This window comes from Corylus avellana, chromosome ca6 (assembly GCF_901000735.1).
Source record: "Corylus avellana chromosome ca6, CavTom2PMs-1.0".
Classification (NCBI taxonomy): Eukaryota; Viridiplantae; Streptophyta; class Magnoliopsida; order Fagales; family Betulaceae; genus Corylus; species Corylus avellana.
The window spans coordinates 599723-618922 of NC_081546.1; the positions used below are offsets into that span (position 1 = coordinate 599723).

The window sequence follows — 19200 nt, forward strand, 5'->3', positions numbered from 1 at the left end:
TTTTTTCTTCTTTTTTATTTTTACCAGTGATGAAGATTGTATCTCTCTACCATAATCAACCCAACCACAAAATTAGAACTTAGAAGAAGTAATTCATTAGAGAATTTGCTGAGGATCCAATTTAGCTGCGCCAAATCATCTTTTCCAGTTGCTATTTGGTAAAGATGTTTTGAAAATAGGGGAAAATATGCAAGAGAGTAACAAAAATGGATCATATTATGTTATATTTTCCACATCCGATCACACAACTTCAGTAGCCATAAATGGCTCAGAATGTTAGTCACAATATACTAAAGCACCACTAAAAAAATCACGACGAAAGAAGACGCGACAAATTTTATGCGCAAAAGAAAATATCACCTCCAGCAAAAAGGAAGGCATATAAACTTGTGTCCGGTGGGGAAATTGTGGAAGGACGCTGTCTAGCTAGACATCATAACATGATCAATGGACTGAAGAGCTTGGTTGGCGAAAAATCGGACATCAACATCTGGGTCCTCACTCAGGTCAACCAAACAGGGACGGATAGTCTTCTCCACCACCTGCAAGCAATGCAAGAATTCTCCGACCAATTAATGACGAAAAAGGTAAAATAAATAAACAAACAAAATTAAGCAACACAACGAATAATGAATAATTCATCAAGATTATATAAAAAAATGTGAAAAAGAAACTGAAAATGCAAATTAGGAAACAAAAATGCATAAGATACTTACCGAGTGATCTACAATAGGGATGAGGGACTGGAGCACCTTTGCCACATTGAACTTTATGTTGGGTACCCTGTAAAGTGAAATTCAGGCCAGCACTCGTAAGCCCAACTGGAATTACATCTTTCCTGTATCTTTTTCTTTTCAATTTCTTTTAATACATTTTTCCCATTAGGTAAACAAAGTTCTAAGAAAACCAAATACCTGTCCTTTGATGCATTGATGACCACTGGCAACAGTTTTGAATTTGTTATTTCTGAGCCCACAACAGAAGCAAGGAGAGAGATTGCCCGCAGAATGGTCATCCGATGCAAATAGTGTGGATTGTTAGTCATCTCCAGAACCTGCCCAGTTTCACAAAGTAGCAGCTAAAGAAAGAGAAAGAACAACAAAATGCAAATCACCAAGACTCGAACAGAAGGAAAAATCAATATAGGGTGCAGTCTACAAGTCCTAAGTAGGCTTGTCAACAAACTGAAGCAGATAACTTTTTTTTTTATAAAAAGTAACCATCAGACATCAGTAGAAATCTGCAAGAGAAGTTAATTGAAATATTTCTTAAAGATGGATGATTGATAGTTGTACGAGCCAGGCAGGAAGATATCACTACAAAAAACCGTTCAAAAGCCTTAATTATGTGCAACCAAGACAAAACCAAGATATCCGTATGGATTTCAGTTTAATTCCCATGTATCAATCTTAGAGTTATATTCCATGTTGAATTGTAGAGCAATCTGCAATCTATCAAGGGTCAAGCCAGTAGGAATTAATGAACCAAGTCATAAAATAAACCTGTGGAATTATGTGCTGCATTGCCCACTCTGGACCGAACTCTTCTGCAAGGCGCTTCAAGTTGTTAGCAGCTGCATCACGGATTGAGTAAACCTGTAATAAACACCCAGAATAATTATGAACCAGAAGTAAAATGCAACAAACACCCAGGATAAGAAGTCAAAGATTGGTTCTAACCAGTAATGCATTAGAAGTTAATACTATGTGAATACAATGGCAGATAACTTCTTGGCAAAAAATCAATCAAAAGGTGGGTAAAACGTTCTCAGGATAAAAGTTTAAAAATGGAATTCATTTTCCTAATGCAGCACAGAATATAAAGTTTTTGAATCTTACAAGACAAGATGAATAAATTTTCTACCAAAATCTAACCTACAGTAACGTGAATCATAATAGGGTAGTAACAAAATTATTTCCTATTTGACTTCCTAAAAGTTAAATATAGTATATTTCCAGATGATTAAAAACCCTATCTTTATGACTCACTACAAATACTATCATGCCTACTTCTAGTTTTGTCCAAATAGTCCTTCCAAACACAAAAATGATTTATTTATAATAAAACAGACATAATATAAATACAAATAAGAGTTACCAAGGGTAGGAACATTTAAAAAAAAAAAAAAAATACAGAGTGACATGAACTAAATGCAAGACAAGAATGCCATACACAATGTAACAAGATGAAGAGAGACAAACCTTATCCTTTAACCACTGCATGCAAAGAGCACCTAGCTTATCGTCAAAAAACCCAACACCCAATTGACTTGCCAATAAAGGGATATACTCTATTATTGCAAGCCGTACTCTCCAATGTCTATCCTCTGCAAGCTCAACAATGGCTGGTAACAAGGATTGAGACAGCAGATCGATTCCAATTACCTGCAAGAATGGCTTGTTGCAACATGACTTGAGGGGAAAAAATGCATGCATATTAAAGTTGCAAGTCCAATGTATTGAAAGCATGCAAAGCATCATACGAATCATAAAAATGGGAAAATGTAAAAAGGAGCAGAAAGAAATGGTCAGCACAGCGCTTAAGATCCCTAATTTTTAACAGACCTGATTCACTTGATCAAGCTTGCTGATAATATTGAGGCGTACATCAGGAAATTCATCCTTCAGAAGAGAAAGGAAAATTGGAAGGAGCTGTTCAATTGTGGCATCCTGCATTACATAACAGAATGGGATTCACAAATTCAACGCAAGCTAGAATCTCATGCAAAAGATTAAATTCCTCACATAAGCAAAAACCAGAGACGTTTAATAGCCAACAACCCATACTAATTCAGGAAACAAATAAATGAGAGAGAAAAATAATTTAGAATAAAAAGTGTACAATTTTCTGCCCAAAACATGATGTGCAGGTCAAATTTATAAACTACATATGAAACAATACATTGAAAAAGTTTAGACATGCAAATCCAAGCTAAACATGCAAGGAAATGAAATTAGTATTTACTTCAAATGCATATCTGCTGATAAAAGATGCCATTATCATCAGAGAAGACATGGATAGTTTGTTCCCAAAATAATAACATATGGACAGCATTAATATCCACAGGCAAAATAATAAAGGAGGGCAACAAGGCTCATTATAAACATTGCAATTCAAGTATAACAACAAGAAGAAAAGATGTGTAACCGCAGCTCACATGCAAAGGACAATGACAATTTTATTTGAGGACATCAGGGTATTAAAATACAGTGGCTTACACCAACTACTCATCTGAATTTGGTTGAGCAAGCACAGATTCTAAATTCAATAAAATTACAATAAAATGCAGCAAGGAAAATTGACCAAATAATTCAAATGACAATACAAACAGGAAGTAAAAAGTTTCTTATAATTCAAAATTTGGACAAAGTCACCTTGCGGGCAAGAAGTTCCACCCCCAAATCAAACCAACTTAGTAAAGGTTGAGTTTCTCTGTAGTAATATTCTAAGACAAGTGCAAAGGCAAGAGTCAAAAGGTATAGATTTAAGTAGATTAATCACTATATCTTTTTTTTTTTTTTAAGTAATTTTTTGTCCCCAAGGGGAGGGGGAAAGGGAGAAGGTTAAGCATTAAGACCAACTAAGAAGCTCTTCTGTCTTGATGGTAATAATAACCCCCTTCACATTCGTTGGCAGGGTGGATAATTAACGTGCAACAATATACAAATGCTACTTCGGTAAGAATTAAAGTTGAGAAACCATAAACCCACCACGCCCACAAGTCTTTACTCCTTCCCACCAAAAAAAGAAAAAAGGTTTGAAAGGGGTCGGGGGGGGGGGGGGGGAGAGAGAACTGAGGAAAAAGGACTGGATTTTGAATCAACTAATAGGGATAGCTATTGAAATCCACGTGGAAAAATGGTGCAATTAAAAATAAGAAAAAAAATTGAACCATTCTAGTGAAACTACCTAGGCTGAATAAGGAACCTTAGCTGTAGCAGACCAACACCCAAAGAGTGAGAGAAAAAGCTGGCAACTACCACATTACTACAAAATTGCTATAAACTATATTACATCTCATAAGATAACTTTCTAAACTTTTCCAATATGTAAGCAGTTTACAACATGTAAAGATCAGCCAGCCCAAAACAATCTTTTCAACAGAAGAGAGAATCAAAAGAGTTATTTCTTCTTGTTAATTGGTTTCTCAAATCAACTAAGTTTGGCATTGAAAAAATAGAAAATATTGAGTAACATATACATCTTATATGCATGAAATGAGAAACAATACTTCATTGTTAGACCAGGATAACTGCATCAAAATCCAGTACATGACATTCTTACCTTTCCTAAGACAGGAGCCATTCCCATTATAACTGAAGCCAAAGCAGAGCGGACATGCTGAGAAGAATCTGATGACAGCTCCTGTAATGGTCATTGTAGAGTACTGAGATAGATGTAATAGAGGGTATAAAAGTTTTAGTGTAGTTCCCTAAACAGAATTAAAAAATTTAATAAGCATGTGCACCTTCACACCTTCACACAAGGAAGAATATGCTGAATTGCAAGTTCAGGATTTAAAATCCGGCAAAACTTAGTTACTTTGCCAGCAGCTGCTATTCGTACTTCAGCCTCATTATCTCGAAGCAACCGCACATAGGCAGGGACTAACTCCGTCCTTAGAAGATAATAACCATGAACAAAATATTACAAAAGAGATGCCACAAACAAACATTATTGTTACATGCCATACTTGAAAGTTAATTGCCAAACAAACTGTTTAATATAAATAAGACATCTGATCAGAAATCATGCGCAACTTTGAGGGGATTGTTATAGATAATGGGTATGGTGCAAAATGAACACATGAGAATGAAACTGAACTTATACACATATACTTGCAAAAAATTAAAAAACATAAACACATATTTACAGGATGCAGCAGGACAATGTCAGTTACGTGCCAAAAGCAAGATACCATGGTGGCTTAATATTAACTGACTACCTAGTAGGCTCAGGCCCGACAGCTTCACAAAGTTCATATAATTGATTTGCAACCATGTAACGCACCCGCCAAGACTTATCCTGTTCAGAAATTAAAAAAATAAAAATAAAATAATAAAATAAAAAATAAAAAAGAAAAAAAAAAGAAAAAAAGAAGCAAATGTAAGAGCTTAAAAAACAAGCATAACAAGTATCAGCTTAAGGTGCAATTTGTTGGATCCAGCATAACACCAGAGATACTTGGTAGCATGCTCCAAGAAATAAATTAATCATATAACTTGTTTAAAATAAGAATTTTATTTCATGCGCAGAACATTCTCATGATGCATAGAATCAATCAGTGATAAAATTAAAAGGAAAACATTGCTAATGAAATCTCCAGATTAAGCCTGGCCCTTTCGAAACCAACTCTGAAGACAACTCAAGAGGATCACAATAGCCAACACAAGCTTTTCTTTGATTTCAACTCTGAAGACAACCCAAAGTGAATGAAATACATAATGAATGATTTCTTTTAAAATATGCAAAAATCCTGTAGGAGTCATGCTATTTTTCTTTTCTAGGCACGGTAACTTGTAAAACACCAAGCAGACACAATAGGTACCATCCATTTTTTTTGTTTTTTAGCCGCCCTGACCTATGTTATCATAGCTAAACCCACAGTGAACCTTTTAAATACATGATCCTTTTAAAATATGCAAAAATCCTCTGAGTCAGGCTATTTTTCTTTTCTAGGCTCAGTAACTTGTGAAACACTAAGCAGACACAATAGGTACCAGAACCTCAATTCAACCAAATCACCATGTACTAGTGTACTTTTTTCTTTTCATTGCACATGTCCATGCTTAATAGAGCTCAAATTCAACCAATATCTTAGTGTCGTCTGCCATATAATATAACTTCAACCTCACCACAAGCGATGAACATGATTCAGTTCCCAACTTTTTTTTTGATAAGTAAAGATATATTAACAAGGCGCAAAGGGGCGCAACCCTAGTACACAGGGAGTATACAAGAGAGCGACTAAGAGGAAGAAAAAGAAGAAGAGAACATAAAAAGGAAATCAGGGAAGCTAATCACTAAAGGCGCTAGCCATCCAGCGGTCCAAGTGAAAAGGGTATACAAGAAAAAGTGTAGAAGATCCTCAATATTTCTAGACGAATCCTCGAAACATCTAGCATTTCTCTCGATCCAGATGCACCACATAAGGCACAGAGGAACCATCTTCCACACAATAGCGCTACGGGACTTGCCACCCGCCCACCAGGAAGCATACAAACCCCTGACGCTCCCAGGCATCACCCAACACAAACCAAACCGCGAGAATACAGCATTCCACAAGGTACTCGCAACCCCACAATGAAGAAAGAGATGGTCAACTGACTCCCCATCCGATTCACACATGCAACAACGGTTAATCACAATAATACCTCTCTTCCGAACATTATCCAGGGTTAGAGTCTTCCCGAGCGCGGCCGTCCACGCAAAAAAAGCCACTCTCGAAGGAGCCTTGGTACGCCATATGCTCTTCCAAGGGAAAGGGGAATGGTCTTTGGAAGCAAGGATTCTGAAATAAGATCTGACCTCAAATTTTCCTTTTCTTGAAGCGTTCCACCACATCCTATCCTCCCCTACCCCTCGCATCAAGTGCGAATACAAGAGAGAATAAAAAGAGGCCAAGACCTCCACTTCCCAATCATGAACCCTGCGAATAAAGGAAATATTCCATTGCACAGAGCCATTTAAACACTCCCTATTAGCCGCAATAGACGCCTCCTTATTGGTGGCAATATTGAAAAGTCCAGGAAAAGCATCCTTGAGAGACCTGTCACCACACCAGATATCCTCCCAAAACCTGATATTGGACCCAGACCCAGGAACCAATCTAATCTGGCAATGAAACGACCTCCACCCCTTGCTAATGTTCTTCCATAACCCCACCCCGTGTGAACCACTAGGCTCCCTGGATCGCCAACCACCCCAAACCTCGCCGTACTTTGCCACTATAATCTTCCTCCACCAAGCCTCTTTCTCAAGAGCAAATCTCCACAGCCATTTCCTTTCTGTTCTCCTTGCAATTATTCATTCACTGTTCTTATCACCTAGTAACTGAAATTTAGCTGCAAATATCTTCATGTCAAGTTTATATCATCTAAAATTTCTCAATTCTTACATCATTTCCAAGCTTCTAATAAGTTTTATTGAATTACATGCTCTAAATAGCAAAAAATGCACGGAAGCACAAACATATATTCGTACAGACGTATGCAAATATATACATATATCTTCAGCATCAATTACTCTACAATACTCATTATCAAGTATCAATAATCAATATATGATTTGTTTCAACTAGATACTGTAAATAATGTTTCAAAAAGGTACATCACCAGAGAAATTTGATAGAACAAAATCATGATCATATATGACAACAACTAAAGTATTAGCACAAAAATCCTCACATGGATGCCTTACAAACCCATGCTAGACATGAAATCTGCTAAAACATGAAACACCAATCATAGAAATAGAATATTATATATCATGTCCACAGGTATACCTGAGAGAAACTAACAATAACAGGTAGAATATGTGCAATACAGTCCTGGGGTTCCAACAACTTGCCAAGAGCCGCACAGCCTTCGACGGCCAACAATCGAACAGAATCTTGATCTGAGTAGAATTAATTTTTTAAATGTCACATATGAACTTAATGAAAGAAAATTAACTCAATATTATCTTAGAAAAACTAATTATGCAGTAATGAAATGCATTTTCCAATAAACTTTTCGGATTTAAGAAGAAAAGGAACACTAATTCCTCATGACCCCTCACATCTCAATGTACGTCCTGATGTTTAATAGCCTGATTCCTCATATCTAAGTTTGATCCCTTACATGTCTTTGTACATTCTTATGTTATAGAAGTTAAACTTAATGCAACTTCACAAGTCTGAATATAAATTTAGAATTTGATGAATACAAAAATTCATTCATAAAAAAAAAGAGTCTGAATATCAAAGCCAATTTCAATTATATACGGGGGTTCTTCATGAATTAGATCATAATGGCAACCTCAGCCTTCTTGCCACATTATATGCATATAATACATCCAACTCTGAATTTAAAATCAAGTTGTGATACATATGAGTCATGTGCTTATCAGTGTGTATGTTAACATTAACAGACAATGGATCCTTCTAGTCGAAACAACTTTTGAGAAATTAACATGTTTTTCCCCCCTTCCAAATGATAAGGTCTCAAATGAGGAGAGACAGCAAATTCACATGGGCAACATGTATAAACTAAACAATGCTTGCTTAATTTTATACTAAGCAGATCCTTGGGGTCACGAAACTATCTCCTTGGTAAGCTAATCATCCAATATGGCCCCTATCGTTCATATAGTAGACGGAAACTGTTAGACCTCCATGTCAATACCTCTCTCTACATGGCACGTGGCATAATCAATGAGTCAAACAACTTTGTTGCCATGTCAAATGATACACATCAGTGCCACATCAATTAAAAGGCCACATCATTAATAAAAGACATGTCAACATCAATTAAAATAAAATAAAAATAGAAAGTAGTGATAGGGTGCCGACCCCTCAAGCCGCAACTACCGCCTCTTATCTGCAAGGGGCAACCAACCCCCATCTAGGAGTGATGGAGGCCACCTCTCACAGATGAGGGGCAGCCGTCTCTCTGAGGGGCAACTACCGCCCATCCCACAAAAGGGGTCACAGCCCATTGTTGATCTAAGGGGCAGCAGCCCCTTGTTGATCTGAAAGGAGGCCGCCCCTCCCAGGTGTGAGGGACCACCACCCTTTTTTTATTTTTTTTATTTAATGTTAATGTGTCTTTAATTGTTGAAATGACCTTTTAAAAATTGATGTGGCACAGATGCGTATCGTCTGACATGGCACCAAAGTTGGCTAACTCATCGATTATGCCACAGGCCATACGGAGAGAGGTACTGACGTAGAGGTATAACAACATGGACCATTTTGGACAGTTAGCTTACCCCAGGGATTTGCAAGATAATTTTGGTATCCCAAGGATCTGTTTGATACAAGTGCAAACCCCAATGATCAAATTAGTAATTTTCCCATTTAATAAACATCCAAACATGAGTTTTCAATTGACATATTAGAGTCAATGATGGCAAACACAAAGAAAACCACTCAACTGCAAAGGTAATCATGAGCCATCAAAGGGAAAGCATTCACAAAAAATTAGATGGCGTACCCTATTTCAAGGTGCCCTTGAAGCTGACCTTATCTAAACCTGTGTAAAGGGGTTCACTCAAGTATAGTACAGTGTGCCTTATCAAACATTAAATAGATATTTGACTTACCATCCTGTGTAAGATCCTCGAACATTGACAGGATGTCGGTTTTTAGATGAGCAGATTCAACAGTTGCAGCAAATTTCCCCAGATTCATTGCAGCGGACCTCCTAACCATAGGCATGTCATCTTGACAAGACTGACTGTATATTGACCGCAACTCTATCTTCAACGTCTCTGGGGCACTAGGGTAGGCAATATGAAACAATCCACATGCAGAGACTCGTGCTGTAAACCATTCACCAGCTGCCAATCTCTGTAACACAAAATAATTAAAACTTGAGAGTTAAAAGAGTACATAAGTTTCCATTAGAACATTTAGAAATAAACTCTTCCAAAGAGCCACATGCAAATTTTAAAATATCATTTCTTTTTCCTTTAAGGGGGCGGGGGGGTGGTGGTGGCAGCGGACAATATGTTGCTAACAACAAAACCATTCAGGAATCAAGGAAGTTGTGAGTACCCATATTAGAAAGAACAATCTGTCAAAATGGCAAACAATAAAAAAGTAGTTCTGCACAACAACCAAATATTGCCGAAAATACAGTTAACAAGCTTTAGAAAATGAAAATGATAAAAGATAACAGTCAAACATAGAGAAAAAACAGTCAACTAACCTTGACCAGAGGAATAAACCAGTCAACCAAATCACTCTCTCTCATCTGAGAGCCAATTCTACACAGCGACTCCGCAGCTTTTTCCCTCACACAGGTTTCCTCAACAGTGCAAAGGGTCTCCAAAGGTGGGAGCAAAACATGGGCATGCTCCACTCCCCCAACGTATGGAATAAACACCCCCAACTCTTCCGCCATCGCAAGAAGCACCTCATCATCATCATCGTTGTTTTCATTCAAAAATGGGATCAGTTCCTTTCGTGTCCGTTCCTCCCCAAGAGCACGTGCAATTGTGGATAGCCTCCGAATTGAGTTCAGCCGCAGCTGGATGTCCTCATTTTTCAGCTCATCTATGAGCACGGCTATTGGATATAGTGGTTCATCAGCTGTATACATCTTATTTCAAAGATATCTAACAACTTCAAACAATTAGATTACAAATAGTGAGCAGCATTACAAATGACAAACGCATATTGTGGCCAAATTCAAAGCCAATAATAAACTCAATATCCAGAAAGAAGGCATGTAGTAAATAACTGTAACTCCAAGCCTAAATTTAAGTGAAAAGATACTTGAACTGAAGAATTGTTGCCATTCCGAAGCTAATTTCCCAGTAATTGAGCAAAACACATGGATAAAAGCAATGTCTTAATTTGTTTATTGAGAATTCACAGGAAATGAAAGCGTGAAAATGGAATTTTACAGCGGCTAACTTAAAACACCATTTGTTAGAAACTTCCGAGTATTTTCTTCTTAATTTCTGGGAAACTTTCGACGAACGATTAAGATCCACACTCCGAGATCGAAAACAAACCGTAGAATTCAAATCCAAAACATGAAGGAACTATTGAGAAATAAAAGGAGCAGAGGAAAACTCGGATTCCAAGGCCTGAAAAAACCCCTAAAAGCTTCTTTTGGCTACCGAATAAACGAGTGAAAATGAATTCGTTTGGGACCCGAGGGAACTCAGAGTCTCAGACTATGCCTAGCGCAACTCCTCAGCTCAGTCAAGTGAGAGTTTCTTCGTTCTAAAGCATTACATAATATGAAACTTAAAATGTGGTTTTCTTTTCTTTTCCCCAGCTTCCTCAGAAACCAAACAGAGAACAAGAGTTCGAAATTAGCCAAAAGAAAACAAAGCATTACACTGTTTGGAGCAAATCGATTAAATTGAGAAGTGGTAGTGCTCTAACCGGATCTCAACGAGTTCCCGCCGGCTGCCTCTGATTCACAACACAGAGAGACTCGAGAGAGCACTTTTTTGTGTTGAGTGAATGAGATGTTTGGAGGCCCAGAAGACTGGGTTAGAATTGAAAGTGGAAGACCATGGGCTGATTTTGGGCCAGTAAGATTTTCCCTTTCTAACTCCTTTTCCGCTGGGTAATTATGGTTTTAACTTTTATTGATACGTTTTTTTTTTTGAAAAACTTCACTTATTTAATTTTTCAGTGTTCTCCGAAGCTTTAAAAATCTGGCAATGTGAGATTCTAATCTTTCAGCCCCTTTCCATTACCCTTTTTACTGTTTAATTTTTTTGTTAACTTAAACAGATGGCGTGTAAAATGTTCATTTTATTCTCATAAAATTTATTAAAATACAATTACGCCCTTAGTTTAGAAGAAAAGAAAGACCCACGAACACTGATGACCCACAGCGTAGACGTGGGCTTTTTCACTCTTTTTTTTTTTTTTTTTTTTTGGAAGAGGTGAGCTTCGGTAAGTCTAGCCACAGCGTAGACGTGGACTTTTTCACTTTGCTCTGAACTGAAGAGTTTCTGAATTCTGGGCTTTGGGCTCTGACAGAATTCAGTGACTGACTTACCAAATTAGATTGCAAATAGCGAGCAGCATTACAAATAAGAAAAGCATATTGTGGCCAAATTCAAAGCCAATAATAAGCTCAATATTCGGAAAGAAGGCATATGTATTACATAACTACCACACAACTATAACTCCAAGCCTAAATTTAAGTGAAAAGATACAAAATGATTCATTTATGTGATACAGGGGTCTTGATCTGCCTATCAATCATAGGTGCGTATATTGCTGCCACCAAGGTTGATGTCCTGCAGCCTAAAGCTACACAGCCTGCACACATATAGGAACTCTTTCAGGTCAACAGCTGAAGCTTCTGTGTTGGATAGATACAATATTCTGTATACCATTGAGAGTGCAAAATTTTTAAGACCGTAGGTTTCGTTGTGTTATAATAAGTGGCTCATATTCTACTATAATTAGGGTTTTTCTATAAATATATTATGTTGTAACCTTAAATCATTGAATAGTAAAATATAGCCGCACTTTCTCATATGGGCATAAGCACCACGTAAATCTGTGTTTCGACTTTATCTTGATCTTTCTTTTTTCGATTCTATATTATTCATTATTATTGTGTACGATAACAACAAGTTGAATGTTTCCTATTGGACAGGGTTTTGCATAAAACCTTCTATAGCCCATTCTAATTTGTGACCAGGCTTGAACATAGCTGTCATCAGATCTTGCAAACAACCTGAGTGTTGATGCCGCCAAAAATGAGTATGCCTTTGCATTTTCAGACTCATCTAATCCTTCAAATGCTATCCGTGTATCACTTGTATATATTCTTCTATCCAAGTCGGTGTAGTTTCTATCCACCTGCGAAACCATTTTTGTAGGGATTTCGCTAGGAAACATCTGAAGAATGGGTTCCCAAACGAATTCCTTTTGGATGCCGAAGAAACGAGTGAAAATGAATTCGTTTGGGACCCGAGGGAACTCAATCTATTATATAAAATTGGAACTTAAGTGGTTTTATTTTCTTTCCCCAGCTTTCTCGAAAACCAAACAGAGAGCAAGAATTGAAATTAGCCAAAAGAAAACTAAGCATTACACTGTTTGGAGCAAATCGATTAAATTGAGAAGTGGGAGTGCTCTTACCGGATCTCAATGCCTTCCCACCGGCTTCCTCTGATTCACACAGAGTCACTGGAGACTTGAGAGAGACTTTTTTTTTTTTGTGTGTGTGTGTTGAGTGAACGAGAGATGTTTAAGACGTTAGAATTGAAAGTGGAAGCGTATGGGCTGGTCTTGGGCCAGAAAGATTTTCCCTTTCTAACTCCTTTTCTGCTGGGTTTTTATGGTTTTATATACTTTTTTTTATTTTTTATAGTTTTGATGATCATCCTTAACTCCAATTAGCCAAAAAAAAAAAATGATCATTCTATACAAAGGCATGTGATATCCGTATGATTTGTCGTCAATGAGGATGATCATCAAGAAAATGAATTTAGGGTAAATATATATTATTCTAAGATAAACATCTTCTATTATTAGGCTGCTGAAATTTTTGGGCTGGACTCGCTAGTACGGGACAGATTAGGATGCGGGATCTAATTGTTCGAGGCAGGTACGCTTTGTAACCTATTTCTCTTAAGTTGCTTGAATTTTATTCTCATAAGCTGCCAAAAATTTTGTGAAATTCAAATAGCTAATAACATAAGATTATGATTCATTATTGCATGTGCAATATTTGCCCTGTAATAACATATACATCATTAAATTCATAAAATTTAATATAGACCATAAAATAATTATTCTCTATTTTATTTGAAATTGAGAGAATCATAATGCTTTCATCCGATATCATGTCTTTCTTTATTTCTAGTAGCTTTGGTAATATTTACGGTTTTCAAAAAATAAAAAAAATAAAAAGGTTTCAAGGGATGCAATTATAGGCTTAGTCAATTTGGTAGCTTTTGCTAGCCCCTAAAAGAGGCTATAACAAAGTTCTTAAAATTATTTATAAAGTTCTTAAGGCTATAACAAAGTTTTTTTTCGGACTTTATCCTTGCTCGGATAGGGATTTTTTTTTTTTTTTTTTTTTTTGTCTTTGTTTTCAGTTCTCAAGATAAATACATTAATAAACAACTCAAAATAAAAAACAATTCTAAAAAATAAAACAATTTTTACCTTTACATCACAAAACATCTCTGCATCACTTTGAGATGACCTGAAGTACTGTGATCATGACCTCTAAACCTTCCGCTCTGGCTTCAAATACTGTTAAGATTTCACTTTATGCCAAATCCCCCCCCCCCCGGCTTGGCTTCCATCAGAATAAGATAAAACGAATCCTACAAAGAACTGTGTCGTCAGTTGAGAACCTCTTCAGTGGCTAGACTTACTATTTTAGGTGAGAAAACTTACTGCCTTCCTTGCATTTAAAAAGACAGAGTCAACCAAGCAGTAACCAATGATGAATTCCCAAAAATTGCATAAAAAGTATGAAGATGAAGTAACTGAACAAGGAAGTCAATGGAAGCACCAAAACAGTCTGGTCCAAAACCCAATCTTCTCTTCGGCCTCTGGCAGATCCATGGGTTCCTTAAAATTTGCTTTCTCACTTAGCTCTTGAAACTCATCAACAAGATTGTGAAGCCTGGCAACAAACTCAATCAGAAGTGATGAAAAAGTTGCTAAGGACAAGGAACTGGCACTTTCATATACTTTTGATTCTTCGGCAAGGATGGCATCCCCAGCAAATGATTGAAGACGTGGCCATGACATTGGTTTCTTAAGCACACTTTCTGAGGATACCCAATGCGGAATGGAGGGTTCTACACTCATGTTTGGATTCTGAACATCCAACGTTTCACTGAGGGAATTGATCACCAATCCTTTATTTTCATTGTCTTTGACATCGATGAAGTTCACAGGATCGTCAAATTCCTTAGCCTGCCTTACCCCTTCCCAGCTCTCTGAATTGACCAGAAGGTATGATTTTTGGTCAATCTTAGATTGCAACTCTTCTGCTGCTTCATGCACTTCAAACAGTATGTCTTTGAGGCTTAGTTTCTCCATCTTTTCTACTTTGCTTCCAAGCTCACGTAACACTTTCGCTCCTTCAGTACCAACCCTCTGAAGCTCACTACTGAAAACGAGTCTCTTTTCTGGCGGTGCCTACAAGTACAGTGTCAGAACAGTTGATAATGTAATTGATAGCTCAGGAGAAATATATTATTATCCATTCTCAATTCCTAAAGTGCATCAACACATCATTAGCTACCAAAAAAAAAAATCTTCTTCCCTTATCTTCTTGACGGGCATATGTGCCCGAGGGATTCTTTCTGAAGGATATATAGAAAGGTCAAAGCATATACTCTTTAAGCTATAACTGATCATTCATGAATAGTGTAATTGCCATGCCACGAACAGATCACATATCTGGGAACAATATAAACAACAAGAGGAAATTACTCCTTGGGGAAGCGACTCAATGTTCTATCTCATTCCAAATCAAACATATTGTGCCCCTGTCATGCCCCGTTGGTAGCAAACATACCCAGCTCTCCAACCCAGAACCCCACCCCAGCCCACATGCGGCATCAACTATTAGTGTCTCCTCAATCTCTTCTATTTGACAACTTCTAACTTTACCTTGCCAAACCACAGTGTTGGCCAAAAAGACCCACGCCTAATCTCACATCTGATTTGGCACCAACCTTCTAGGTGCAGATCCCCAAGCAGAGTCACAAGTAGTTGCTGGAGCACAGGGTTCCAATCGTGGCTTATGCTGAGTTTTGGCAGTGATCAATGTGTTGAAGACACAGATAAAGGGGGAGAGAGAGAGAGATTTGTGGTTTGGGTGGGAGGGTTGCGGTGTTGTGGTGGGTGTTGTATAGCGGTGAGGGATTCTATGTAACATTGGCTGATTCTCGTATTGATTATGGATCTTCATACCTAGATTTAATGGATCAAAGTATCAAACAAAATGATCATATTTGCCTCACCGACTACCACAAACTTTTTTGCAGGAGACAGGTGTTAGATGCCCCCACTGAATTGGATTGCAACGGTACAAAGCACAGATCTTAGCAAGAACTCTTAACGACCTCAAGAATTTGATGTTTAGCCAAATATTGTTCATAAAGATCTTAGCATGAACTCTTAATGACCGTCTTAAACCAACTCACTGCAGCGAAGGCATCAGCAACATCCTTGTCATAACTACTAATTATACTCTTCAAATCCTGGTTAATCTGTCAATATATGGATAAAGTAGTCAATTTTGAACTTTTCTATTCACTAAACCAGAGTGAAAAAAGAAAAAAAAAAAGGTCAAACTCACCGTTCTTGCAATTAAGCTAAAGAAGCTAACTGATTGATTTGACTGTTAAAATCTGTCGGGAGAAGCAAGAGGAAGAAAATCATTTGGACCATAACATGCACACGCCCAGAGTTTTATTGTTGCACTTACCATTAACAAATTCATTGTCCCCAACTTGCTATTTAATAGCTTCCTACCAACTAAACTAATAAATCACAACCAACGAGCAATATATTTATTGAGGGCTAGGTTGTTCAGTTTATAAGGAATTCATCATCAGATCAGGAAATGGTATCCACACAACAGTTTGAGGCAATAACCAGGTTATGTCAAGAAAAAATTGAAACGTCTCTTAGCTTAGACATTGCCGGTAATGCCATCATAGATATCCCTGTTCAAATCCTACCATAAGTCTCTCTTTTTTTTCAGTAAGTACATCCTACCATATGTCAAAAAGAAAAAAGAGAGGCAAAACACTGGTGCCACAGTAGGGGTCTGAGGATAAGTAAAAACCATTCATCACCATGTTCAAACTCAAAATTTATTGCTTCAAGAAAAGAAATATGAAAGAATTCAGAAAAAGAAGGTAAGATTCAGGACGAATAAGTTAACAACGTTGCTTATCACTTTTGACCAGAGAAACATAGATCACATGGAAGAACTCAAAGACAAATTCAGTGTATGATTAAAACTTTCCCAAATGCCAGTTCTGATTTGTGGCGTTATGAACTGTGCCCCACTCCAAAAGAGGAAAGAAAATTTAACATCCTGGGAAGTATAAGAACAGATGAAAATGCTGCAAAAGAATATCAAGAAGATCACAAGGGAGGGAAGAGGTCTATTCACCTGTATTTCTGAAAGTATGCATCCATGCATTGCCATTACCATGAAAGCACAATGCCTCAGTGCACCACTTACTTTGACGTAGCTTCTCCAAGGATAATTAAAAGTTCTATAAGGGCCATGAGGCGGTTCCCATATTGCAAAGTCTAACTGAAACATCAAGATTAAGCTAAAATCAAATAACTCTACCTTTTTTGGGTCTACTCAAGAGGACAGGCAAAACAATTGTGACATGAGCATACCAGAGATTCCTCTTGGCTTGAAGATTGTACAGCCGATCTATAACCACTATACATTGGGTCATCATAAGCTTCGTATGTAAGAATTTTAGAGGGGATCCTCTCATATTCAATGCAGTGCAAGTATCCACTAACACAGCCTAAACAGAATTTTGAAGTAATCGTTTAAGCATGTCATTGCAGTCGACTAAAAATCAAAAATATAAAAATAAAAATAAAAAATAAAAATAAAAATAAAAAACCTAAGGCATTTACGTAAAAGAACATCCATTAAGGCCACCACAGAATTTGATCCAACCTTCCAAAGAAGAAGCAACACTCTTGAAATTTTTCACCACCAATTTGTGCAGATCCTCCCCTGACCAAATGGGGTATAGACATATGTTTATAACCAAGCCTATACCGGCACCGATCCCAATAAGTATCAACCGATATAAAGCTGTTTCGAAAAACGAACCCTCCCCAGAGACTATTACAATACAGTATGTCAGCAAGAAGACCCGGAACCCATATTCATAGGACTTCATTGTTGGATACAGTTTGGCAAAACTTGCAGAAAATCCTAAATACCACCAAAACATAAAGTCATTTTACAAATGAATTGTCATAGAAAATGAAAAAATGAAGGTGGGAAATATATAGCCATTTCTCTGCACAAAGACTGACCTGCAATGAAAACACTAATTACTAGAATGACTTCCTCGAAATCCCCAGCCCTCGCAGAAAGTTCTGAAATGCCCAGAGCTAGCCCTCCGGCGGAAAATGTCCCCAAAGCACGGTTGAACCCTTTGTTAAGTGTTGCACCTACAAACCCACAAGTAGAGTAAAAAATTACACTTTTGATTGAAGCACCTGAGAACAAACCAACAATAAAACTCCGACAAATCCCTCAAACAGACGCACAACAAGAAGCATAAAAACCCAATACACGAAGAAAAAACAAATCAGTCCGATCCTTTTCGTTATAACTCTTAATGAGATAAACACAATTTGAACCGCTCGTTTTTTTTGTTGGTATAACTCCAACAATATTGGTCATAACATACACATGAACATGATCGAAGCTAATACCTACGCTGAACTCGAAGACCACGATGACGGTGAGAATTGCCCAGATGGAGTACTGGCTGACCTCCTGGAGCGACTCTTTAAAGAAGATGACGAGGGACACGAGGGCCAAGGCGAGCCCCATCTTCGCGGCGAAAAAGACCTTGCGAGGATCGGACCGGCCCATCTCGTACAGCTTGGCCGAAGTATCTCGCAGGCCGAACAAGAAGTTGGCGATTCCGTCGGAGAGTATACGGAAGCACCGGCATTTGACTCCATCGTCTCCGCTGTCCGAGCTGTTCAGGCCCAACTCGGAGTAGCCCTTCCGAAAGAGCAGTCTCTCCTTGCTCCTCTCGGCGAAACTGTGCCGAAACGACCCGATTTTCGCTGCCATTTCTGCAATTCGTAAAGAACCCAAACAGCAATTAGAGAAGAAAAAATTAAGAGAAACTGAAATATTACAGATAGAGAGAGAGAGTTCACCTTTAGAATATGAGACAATGGAATAGAGACATTTTTTATTTATGTGATGGTTAGTAAGCAACAGACACTGTCTATCAACTTATTTATTGAATTGCTATGCTTCTGCAGTTCTGCCTACTCTTTACGTTTTTTTTTTCTTTTTCTTTTCTTTTTTTTTTTTTTTTTGAAGGGAAATTATTTAGAATTCACCTCACAAAGCGATGATAAAATTATAGCTAAAAATATAAGGTTACAATGAGCATAACACTCTAATAAAACATAAACACATGCTATAAAGTTAAAGAGTTATAAATACAAACAGAAAAATCTATCAATCAAATATTATTTATGACCCCAACTTCCGCTAACTTATGTACTACTACAGTTATAGAACATATATGCTCTAAGTAAATTATGTCTAAGATACAGGTTGCTGGTATTCTTAACTTTATTATCCGGCCATAAGAGAAAATTCTTCACACCAATTTAATCATCTTCGACCCAAACAGTAAAAAAAACAACTTTACGTTTGTAGTCAACTATGTAACTAGTATTTTTGGCCATAAATATGGTCAAAACTATATTTTGTAACAGAAATTGTAATTGATTCTTTG

At 37.4% G+C, this 19200-nt stretch overlaps 2 protein-coding genes across 4 annotated transcripts; both read right to left on the bottom strand.

Moving 5' to 3' along the window:
- Window positions 1-198: 198 nt before the first annotated feature.
- Window positions 199-11216, bottom strand: LOC132183734 (serine/threonine-protein phosphatase 2A 65 kDa regulatory subunit A beta isoform). Of its 3 annotated transcripts, none has more exons than XM_059597138.1 (13): window positions 11102-11216; window positions 9912-10270; window positions 9304-9550; window positions 7505-7617; window positions 4946-5025; window positions 4477-4618; window positions 4285-4365; window positions 2565-2669; window positions 2202-2384; window positions 1503-1595; window positions 915-1054; window positions 717-783; window positions 199-542 (listed from the first exon to the last, which is right to left on the bottom strand). In XM_059597138.1, exons 2-13 carry the CDS (start codon window positions 10104-10106, stop codon window positions 423-425), a joined length of 1566 nt encoding a protein of 521 aa, XP_059453121.1. In that variant the 5' UTR covers window positions 10107-10270; window positions 11102-11216; the 3' UTR covers window positions 199-422. The 3 variants fall into 3 exon arrangements, with proteins under 3 accessions (XP_059453121.1, XP_059453119.1, XP_059453120.1); XM_059597136.1 differs by having other exon boundaries at window positions 9912-10320; window positions 11102-11188; XM_059597137.1 differs by having other exon boundaries at window positions 9912-10327; window positions 11102-11180.
- Window positions 11217-14140: 2924 nt separating this feature from the next.
- Window positions 14141-18699, bottom strand: LOC132183945 (aluminum-activated malate transporter 4). The gene is made up of 7 exons (XM_059597417.1): window positions 18608-18699; window positions 18149-18520; window positions 17744-17881; window positions 17376-17639; window positions 17081-17217; window positions 16842-16988; window positions 14141-14848 (listed from the first exon to the last, which is right to left on the bottom strand). Exons 2-7 carry the CDS (start codon window positions 18516-18518, stop codon window positions 14201-14203), a joined length of 1704 nt encoding a protein of 567 aa, XP_059453400.1. The 5' UTR covers window positions 18519-18520; window positions 18608-18699; the 3' UTR covers window positions 14141-14200.
- Between the last annotated feature and the right edge of the window lie 501 nt (window positions 18700-19200).